Here is a 10,018-nt window from a genome sequence, read left to right on the forward strand (position 1 = left end):
TTCAGCTAACCCTTGAAAGCTCATGACTTACCACAGGCAAATATAACCTGTTAGCAGAATCAAAGCAGTCACTCAAAGGTAGAAGCAGATCAGAAAGTGCAGTGTAAAAAAAAAAAAGGCATCACCACAGTTCCTTGTGCAATTGCAGGTTGTGGTAGAAGGAAAGGCAGGGAGGAGAAAGGAAGAAACAGTGTACCCACCCTAAATTTGTCCTAAAATATGAGCAGTCTAAGTACTGCCTGCACCACCTTACAAAGCAGAACAGAAGGACAGAGAAAGAAGCCCACAGAAAGTCTGTAAGAGTGTTGTAGAAAATACAGCACTGAAGGGTAGACAAGAGCAGCAGCTTCCATAAAGAGCTCTAAGCTTAAAAACATAAAAGGCATATCAGCATCTGAACCATAAGCAACCATTTAACACTATTGACTCCTTACATATATAGCTACATATATAGCTAAATGTAGGAATGCAATTTACACAAAAAAATAAGAGAAGATACTGGAGATAGTTACAAGCTTGTGAACAAGTGCCTAAGTACTCCTCACGTGTTTATTTCTCCTGGTTTAGATATTTTAATAGCTGTGACATTCAGCAAAAGTCAATGTTTCACAGGCCCTTGATTATCCAAGCCTGACTAGTAAGAACACAACCACCAGAAGGGCAACCCTACCAGTTGGCATCCCGAGATGAGAAGTGCTCTAGTCTCCAGCTCCACAGCGACTTAATCTAGATCAGAGCCACATCCAATGCCAGGAAAAGCCATATTTTCCTGCATTTAACTTAAGAAACAAGTCATTCTAGAGCTCTGAGGCTTTGCCTAGACTCACACCAGCATCAACAAGAAGTTAGCCTTGCTCCACTGTATTTAAAGAGAAGCAATGATTTTCCTACCAGGCAGTGGAGTTACCTACTCTGCCCTAGCCAGTTTCCTGCCACCCCACAAGAAGAGTAATGGCTATCTTCTGCATTACAATTCAAACGGCTTGTGTGCCTATCCACATAATGTCCTCTTGTCCAAAAGGGCCCTTTTCCCCCTCATAAGCTGATATAGGAAAGATCCAATTAGTCAAGTACTATCTTCCCCAAGACTCAAATGTTCAAATAAGTCCTAGGTTAGCAAAAAGACAGGAAAAAGCGCACAACACATACCAAAGACTTCCATCAGCTTTGTACTCTCAGTCCCTCTCACAGTGGTAATGGTGAAGACTAGCTACGCCACCATGCCTTTACAACTCACTGTGCCTGCATGTCAGGTAGCTCCGCATGTTAAGGACACTGGAGAGTGCCTTTAAGGCTGAAGTGTGGAGCATTACAAAGATCAGGGCTCTGGCTGCAGGCACCAGAATCAGGAAATGGCATTCCAGCTTTGTTCTTGAAGATTTGGGGTACAGGAACATTTCAGAACTTTTCCTTTGTCCTTCCCATGACAGTAGCATTGGAAAGTAAAGACTTTGTTTAATCTGCTTTTTCAAAAAAAAAAAATAAAATCCATTATTGTTTTTTGATACTGTACCAAGTTGCTTCTACCTCACTTTACGATTTGTTTTTAAAGCAGAGAAGTTGAACTAAAGTAACAGAACAAGACCAACTAACACCACCTAACCTCCATACTAAAAAGTCAGCATCTCACCACAAGCACGACAGACAACTGGACTCCTAACATGTGGGACCCCTGCATTGCTGCTGCCAGGTGAAGGTCTGCAAAACCGACGCTGCACTGCAGGTGCAGGGACTGGACAGTCAAATCAGGCAGCCAGGCACAGAGTGAGTTCTAAGAGAACATTTGTGCTATTTCTTTTTTCCTTTGAAGTTGATGCTTCCTTTGATATATTAAAGCAGAACGAAGACTGAAGCTGTCACCACACTTCTGTGGCCTTCCCCAGTTCGTTCCAGCTTTGCACAGAGCTTTGCCAGCTTCAGGACACAATCCAAAATTCAGATAATCTGTTCTTTACTTTGTTGGAGTCCATAATGAACTTCATTGCATTAGAACCAGCAATCCACATTACATGCCTTCTAATAAGCAGCTAGACCAATTTGAGAAACTACATGATGAAAGGTTCAAATTTAGTTCATACTCCACCAATATGATAGGCCTTTCTCAACTCTTTTCTGTCTACAAATCACCTCTTCTATGAAGAGGATATGACTTCTATTATTTGTTAACACTAGGGCTAGATATGTCCAAGGTTATCAAAATAAACTCTTCAAGCAGTGGTAAGAAAGTAGTCCTGATCCCCACCCCCCTATGCCCCACTAAGTGAAACACCCATTTAAAGCATACAAATCAGAATGATGACTGAAATAGACTAAAAGAAGTGCTTAAGATTTTCTGCTTCTGTGCTCAAGATGTAATTCAACGTTTAAAAGAAAAAACATACCAAATAAAATTTATAACTCCTGCAAGAAGCCAGCTTATGAGGAGACACCACTTGCACATAACTTACACCACAGCAGTATAAAGTCACTGAACTGCACTAAGCGCTAGACAGTAGAACACATGCAAGTATCTGCTCTAGATCACTTACAAACTGAACTAAGAAACAAAAGAGTAAGAAAAGGAAGTGTTTTACTAACAGAGAACTGAGAGACCCTGATCTAATCCATGTGTATGCATATGGTGAACCTTTCCTGCCATGACCTCATCATTTGTATACATAGGAAGTGAGGATGGTTACTCAAGGGCAATTAAGCTTTGGGGCTGCAGACTTGGGTCTTCTGAACAGCAAACTCCTGCTGAATTTAAATATCATAAAAAGTTCTGTGCATATTTAGTTTTTAAAGGTAGGCCTGCTAACTAAACCATCAAGCCATGTGTACTGCTGGCCTTTAAAAACACAAGCTTACAAGCATTATTCTCACTACTCCCTCTCCATATTTGTCACATCGCTGTCTTCTTCAACACAGCCTATTTTCAGCAGGGTTTCTTCTCACGTCTGTACAGAATAGAACAAAGTCCCAACGTCAAGAATTTCAAGGCCAAAATCCCTAGACCAAAGACATTTCAATATGGACTTTACTGTCCAAATTCGACTGAAGCCTAGACACCTTGTCTGAAACTCCACTATGTCAGTCCATTCTGATGTGTGACAAAGAATCCCATTGCACCTTTGATGTGCAAAGCAGGCTGTCATCCCCCAAAGGAATGAAAGAGGCAAGATTCCAATATTATTTTGAAAAGAGCAAAGGTTTAGGCATCTGTGCTCTGAACTACTTCCAGCAGCATTTTAGCCATACCTAGACAAAAAGATTTTCAATCTTGAAAGGTCCAAAGCTACTACCAGTTCAGAAACAGATCTGCAAGCATTTTAAGAAAGGGAGCCTAGACATAAATTGGCATTTGGTCACTCCTTACAAGTAGGCGAATTTGCTCACTTACATTAAACTGACCTGTACTACACAACCAGCCCCAGCCCCTGGAAATACCAAGTTTTCCAGTACGCTGCCACTCACCTACTCTTGTGAGGAGGACTGTGCTGTGGAAACAGCTGACTGCGGTTTTCCTCATCCTATATATAAGTCAATTCTGCATGACAACTGAACTATCAGCTCTTCTGATAAAGACATCTGTCTTAAGCAACTTATTAACATCCCCAAGTAATATCTACAAAGCTGAAGGAGGCCTGGTGGGGCCATTTTGCTTTGGACATACACTGCTCAGGTAAGCGTAACTAGCAGGACTCACTGAGGATCACTCAACAGGTCAGACCATTCACCCCAAGTGCCAGTCCCCTGAGATTCAAAGGGCACCACGATTCCCACAGGGAAATTACTATAACCTCTCTAGGATGCCACGGCGGAGCTCCTAGACACTAAGAAGGACTGCCCTTGAGGACTGCAGACCTCAGTTGCCTAACTGTTAACATTACGGTAATTAGCATACAGGCGGTAAGTTATTTTGATTTCAAGAATGCACCAAATATCCACACAGAAGTTTGAGGGTCAGGATACTACCGTTTTGCCAGAGCAATTTACTTGCATAGTAATTACAAATTCTCATTATGGTCCCAGTCCCATCATTGCTTCAAAACGGAGTGGGTCAAGGGAGGAATGTTTAAGCTCTTCCCTTTTGGCCCTAGTATCAAGCCGTTTCACATACTGCTACCATGCACTGCAAGTTAGCTTTACATAAAATATTTAGGTGACAAGACTTTTTTTTTTTAAGGGGAAAAAAAACCAAACCAGGAAGACTCCAGAGACCTTGCTGAACCAAGATAAGACGTTTTCTGTTCCATCGGAGGAAGTTAACGCAGGACAAGCATTACACTATCGTACAAAACAACTTACAAGTAGCCTGCCCCTCCATCTTCTGTGCCTTGGTTATTTTAGGAACAGACAATTATATCAACACTAACTTTCTGATAAATAATTCTAGGCATGTTAATTCCTACCACACAAGCATGTACTTTATGTAAAATATGAATAGCTTACAGATGGAAAGATAACAAGAGCAAATTAACACTTACAGAGTAAATAGGATTTCATCCAATATTCCTTCCCTGACAACAAGACTACAGAGCAGCAGATGTCTCAAGTTATTTGGGCAAAATAATTCCTTAATTCATAGCTTCCCCATTTCAATCACTTAAAGATACATAAATGAGATATTAGAGACTGGTCCTTACTCCAAGAACAACTTCATAATTGTTGATGGCTGTATAAAGTCATCATAAATCATTTGTTTTATTGCATCCCTGAACAATAAGAAAAGCCTTTGAAGTTTAACTGTTTTACACGGTCTTCACATTACTATGATGAGCTAAAGCACAAAAAACCTAGATCAAGGGATGTTTTTAGCCTCAAATGAAATTTCTTTCCTACAGAACATGTTTGAAAAGAGTTTTCTCATATTACATTTCTGAAAGCCTTGAAAATTCAGATGCTCTGAAGGCCTGTAGCACAATTCTAGTTTGTACTTTAAGTCACTGGGAGAAAACACGGAAGTGCTGGGATCTGAGGAACATTCCAAAAATAGAATTCAGCTTCTAATGACATTAATGAACTCCTGAGCAAGCAGTGGTTCAGCGACTACTGAACTTTTGTGAATCTGAACACCACATTATAAACAAGGTGATAACTCCACTCTCCCTCTACTAAACACAAAAGCGGGAAGAGATATAGAGGTTGTCAAGCTTCTAGGTCTAAGCTAGTTTAAGACAGTTTCAGATACTGAGTGTCAGTCTCTACCCAGAGAGGAAGAGTATTTCATCTTGATTTGGAAAGACATTGGTATTTGACAGAGGCAAGTTTGGTCTGTTTTGTCTCTCCCACAACTGCTACAGACAGTGGAAGTCAAGGCAAAAGAAAATATGAGTGGCTGCCCTGTATCATAGCAAGTCATTCACTAGACTGGGAAGAAAAGCCAGGAAAGAATCCTGTCCAAGCCAGGGCACATATTCCTCTTTCCCTTTTCTCCTCTCTGCCCCCATATAACACCAGTTTTCTATGAACACTTTTTTTTTTTTTTTTTTTGTTAAACACACATGACAAGAATAGGTCTGCTCCTACAGCAAAGGGATTGGCAAACCGAGCAGATGCTACACAGTGCACTGCTTCCAAATCCTTGTGTCTGCATTAATTCTATGTGAATTAAGTTAAGAAAGCTTAAGTATCAGTCAGTCCACTAGCCACTCTGCAGGAAGTACTAAAAAATGCAATGGGACAAGGCTTGGTCCTTTTCCTGAAGAATAACCAAGACTATAGGGAGCAGCTTACTTTAAGAGTTACTGGCTGCTCTGGGAGGGGCATTTGCAACCATTAAATAATTATGCGAGACAAAATCCCTATCATGGGCTATTGAACACAGTAACTCAGGAGTATCCTCCAACCTAGTAAGTCCCTAAGCCTCAAATAACCAAAACCAGGGAAAACACCACCACCATGTTCCCTCCAATCATAACCTAAACTTACCCTTATCTCTGAACATCTACTAGTGGCCCTCATTAAAGACAAGATGCTGTGAAAGAACAGTCACTGGGCATGAATCATGATGATTGTTTTTAACAAAGATCTTTATTTCACGGAAAAAACACAGTTTCTGAAAAGGCAAGCTTTAACACTACATTGCACTGGAAAGATATCCAGCACACCTACAAGGGAAGGCACCAGGCCAGACTCATCTAGCTTCTCTGCCAGTTCTGAGAGCCAGAGAAACCCAAAACACCCAATCTATACTAGAAGATCATCCATTAGGAGTCAGATGACAGGGTTAGAAAACAAGCAAGTTTAACATTTTCTCAAATCATTACCTAAAATTCAGAGGTAATACCTATCCATTACTTTTTTAACAGGCATATTTGGAGGAAGTTATTGGTTCTGCAGATGGAAAGTAGCAAATACCTTGATGACAAAAAAAAAGGCAAAAAAAACCCCACCAAAACACCCAACTTAAGCCTTCTCTGCCAGAGTGCAGACTAACTGAAAAAGCAAGAAGGTCTCAATTAACTGGACAGAAACCAGTCATCATTCCTCCCTCTGCTAACTTCCATCTCAAACTGAAGGCCCCAAATCCCCATGCTAAATCAATTCACACGATGTGCACCAAAAGTATCTGCATACAGACTTCTCTGAAGCAGTGTAACTAGGGTACCACAAGTCTACGCTTCATGTAGGGAGCTCCCTGCCAAACAAGCTCCAGATGCTTAATTAGCAACTCAGTACCAGGGACCACCTGTGAACCACAGTCCCACATTTTGGTCCCTGACCCTGCCTGCACAACAAAGCCAAAACAGTCTTTGTACAAGAAAAGCTTTTTTTACTTCAGCATTACTGATGTGCTTCAAAATTACCTTTTTTCCCCCCACCTGAAAGAAAGATCAAAGGTGGCTAATTAATTACATGTCTTAGTATTGATAACAGGCAGCAAGTCTATTTAACAAAAGCAACAGTACTCTGTTGCTGTCCCACACTCTTAACGCATTAGTTTATCTGAAAGGGCTAAGTATAGTTCTGAAAATGGGTCTGTGGTTAATGTGAGCTAAACACTACTTTGTCTCAAACAACTCTTCATCCAATAGAAATACAGTGAAGCTTTCTATTTAACAGGAGTTCATATATCTGGGCTTTACAATGTAATCTTCCAGAAATCCCATGCACAACTCATAAGCAGGAAAAGAATCAGTAAAGGATGAAGACTTAAGCACAGAATTTTGCAGAACTAGGTTCTGTACTTAAGTCTTCATCCTTTACTGATACGACTGAAGAAACTTCGGTCTGCTCCTGACTCTGCAGACAATGGTGAGTTTGTAGCTAGCCATACATTTCCCTGAACTTATTTCCATCATGTAAGAGTTATGTACACTTGCTCCCGGTTGCTATCAAGTTTAACAAACATAGTAAAGAGCTAAACCAGGACATGGTTAGCATTTCAAGTACGTTGGTTTAGATTTTGCTTTTTCCTCATTACATCATGCATTCAGAAAAATTTCAGCCTGTGGCATGCCACAGCCAGTTACAACTTTAACTTGCTGCCTATCAGCTGTACTATAACATCATACACACTCGCAAGGCAAAGTTACCTCCCTTGCTCTTCATCTATGTGCTCTCCAGAACTGTGACAGTATGCCGTTACCGGTATGCTGCATTTGCTGTAAGCTAGTTACAGCAAATGCAGCATACCAGTAACGACGTACTTGTCACAGTTCTGGAGAACACATGCAGTCACGCAATATCCAAAGTACAGTATTACTGTATTTGTAATACAGCATTACCTTACTCTCCTTCAGAGACCCGCCGTGCCTAGCTCCAGGCTAACGTCACCCCATCCCTTTCAAAGTCCAGCGGAGATGCTGCTGGGCTGGCGGCGTTTCTGCTTCCGTAGCAGGGAGAGGCGAGACGGACAGGAGGCGAAGTCTCCCCGCCACCCGCGGGCCAGAATGACAGCGGCGAGACGGGAACGGCAGAGGCGACGGCAGAGGCGGGAGGCAGCCCCGGCTCCCCACGCCGGCCTCTCGGTGCAGCGGAGCGGGGCCTCTCCCGAAGGCGCTGCCGGCAGCTGGGAGCGGAGCGCTTCCCCCCGCCCACGAACCTCTCCCCAGGGCCCCGATGCCCAAAGCCCCGGGACGCCCCCGACACAGGAGAGGCTCGGGTAGCCCCGCGCCGCCGAGGGGCCGGGGCGGCAGCCGGGCCGGGCCGGGCCGCCCCCCCCGCGCCCAGGGCCGGCAGCGGCCCCGGCTCCTCCCGGGACAAATAAGGAAGTTTCCGCGCTCTCCCCGCCCGCCGCCGCCGCCGCCGGTACCTACAGAGGCCGGGCACGTCCAGCATGTTGGAGATGCCGCGGTCGCACATGTCCACCTCGGGCTGGTTCTTCTCCCGGCTCTCCTCCACGATCTTCTTCAGCGACTTGGACATGGCCTGGGCGGGGCAGAAACGGACACCGTGAGGCGGGCGGCGGGGACCCGGCCGGGGGCGGCCCCCGCCCTGAGGGGCCGAGGGCGGCGAGCGAGACCGCCCGCCCGCGCCGCTCCGCGCCGCTCCGCGCCGCTCCGCCGGGGGGGTTCCGTCCCGTCCCGTCCCGTCCCGTCCCCTCCCAGCGGAGCCAAGACCGGGATGCCGGCCGCCCTCCCACCCCCGGGCGGAGGGACAGGCCCGCCGCTGCCCCCAGGGCGACTCACCGCGCGGTGCCGCGGCGGGGCGGCAGCCGGTGGGACGGTGGGACGGCGGGCGGCTCCGGGCGGCTCCCCGCGGCCACACGCGCCTGCCACGCCCCACCCCGCCACGCCCCGCCCCATCCCACCGCCTCCGCCCCCGCCCCCGCCCCCCCCGCCCTCGCGCGCAGGCGCGCCGCGGCCTGCCTCCGGGAAGCGGAGGCGCTCCCCGCGCCTTCCAAGGCCGGCCGCCCGCCCGAGCGGTTCCGCCCACGGCTGGGAAGGCGTCGAGCCAGTCAGCGCGCCTCCTCGGCGCAAGCCCGCTGGCCATTGGCCGCAGGCGCGGGAGGAAGGTTCGCTGGCCAATAAACGCGCCCCGTAGGTGATAACGGGTTTTGGGCCGCAAGACGGCAGGGTTCCGCCTGCGCGAGTGCGGCTTTGGCGCATGCGCGGCGGCGGAGGAGGCCCGCCTGGGGTGGCGGGGTCGGTGCGGCCTGGAGCGGCGTCCCGCTACGGGGGTGACCGTCGGCAGCCGTGTGCCGTCGGCGGGGTCGCGGAGCAGCCTGCCCGGTAGAGGAGTGCAGCCCCGTGATGCCCGCCGTCCTGTCAGGCGCCGGTGACGGGCTCGGTTGCAGGAGCTGGCGGCTTCGGAGAGGAAACTCGGCTTCGTCAGTGCCGCCGCTGGGGCGGCGGCCTGTTCCTCAGCGGGCTCGCTTGGGTGCTCCTACCTCGGGGCAGGCGGGAGAGCTTGGGTTACCGCGGTGCCTGAGGCCCATCTGTCCTTCCCTGCGACGAGCCTCGCGGGCCTACGCAGCCGTCTGTTCGAAATGTGGTGTTAACACCCGTTCCCCTTTCTTCGGCACTTGGAAAGCGCTTCACAAGCAAAAACCCGAGAAGATGGGCTGTGGTGGATGTGGCACCGTTTTGCACAGAGGAGAAAAGTGCCTTCGGGTGCCCTGTCCCGCACAGTGTGCCTGGCAGCCGTGGCTCCTGCTGCCCTGGCAGGGGTCTGCTCGGGGCGGTTGGTCAACTCCCAGCAGGTCAGCAGGAGAAAGGAGAAGCTGCAGAGCCATGGAGCTGGAAAGCTCAGGCTCCTTAGGAACTGACCAAGTAGGGTTTCAGAGCACTCGTGAAGCTTGGCAAAGGCTACCTAAGGCAAAAGATGTCATTGCAAAAAAATGGGGGTTCATTGAATCAGCGCTTTCCATTTCTTCACGTGTCCTTGTGGATTTTCTAGTCGGCTCTAGTTGCAAAACTAGTCACAAGGCTGGGCCCAGGTTCTGAGCACTTTTAATTGACCTTGTCGCTATGATGCTGCAGTTACAGCCTTACTGCTTAGAATGTATTTATGCATATAACATCTTTGGTAGGAGTTAAGAAGCTCCTACTTACTGTCATTCAACAGATACGGAAGCTCAGCGCAATTGTTCGCT

At 47.3% G+C, this 10,018-nt stretch overlaps 1 protein-coding gene across 2 annotated transcripts in view; it reads right to left on the reverse strand.

Moving 5' to 3' along the window:
- RSU1 (Ras suppressor protein 1) overlaps nt 1-8,931 on the reverse strand; it is a 111,917-nt gene extending 102,986 nt beyond the window's left edge. The window contains exons 1-2 of one of the 2 annotated variants that reach the window (XM_069776052.1): nt 8,613-8,931; nt 8,241-8,352 (exon numbers count right to left, since the gene is read on the reverse strand). In XM_069776052.1, the coding sequence (XP_069632153.1) occupies nt 8,241-8,352; nt 8,613-8,916 (416 nt within the window). In that variant the 5' untranslated portion in view covers nt 8,917-8,931. Of the gene's footprint in view, nt 1-8,240; nt 8,353-8,612 lie in introns of those variants that run through there. The other variant, XM_069776060.1, reaches the window with a different exon arrangement.
- Nucleotides 8,932-10,018: the final 1,087 nt, after the last annotated feature.

Source organism: Haliaeetus albicilla, chromosome 2 (genome assembly GCF_947461875.1).
Source record: "Haliaeetus albicilla chromosome 2, bHalAlb1.1, whole genome shotgun sequence".
Lineage (NCBI taxonomy): Eukaryota > Metazoa > Chordata > Aves > Accipitriformes > Accipitridae > Haliaeetus > Haliaeetus albicilla.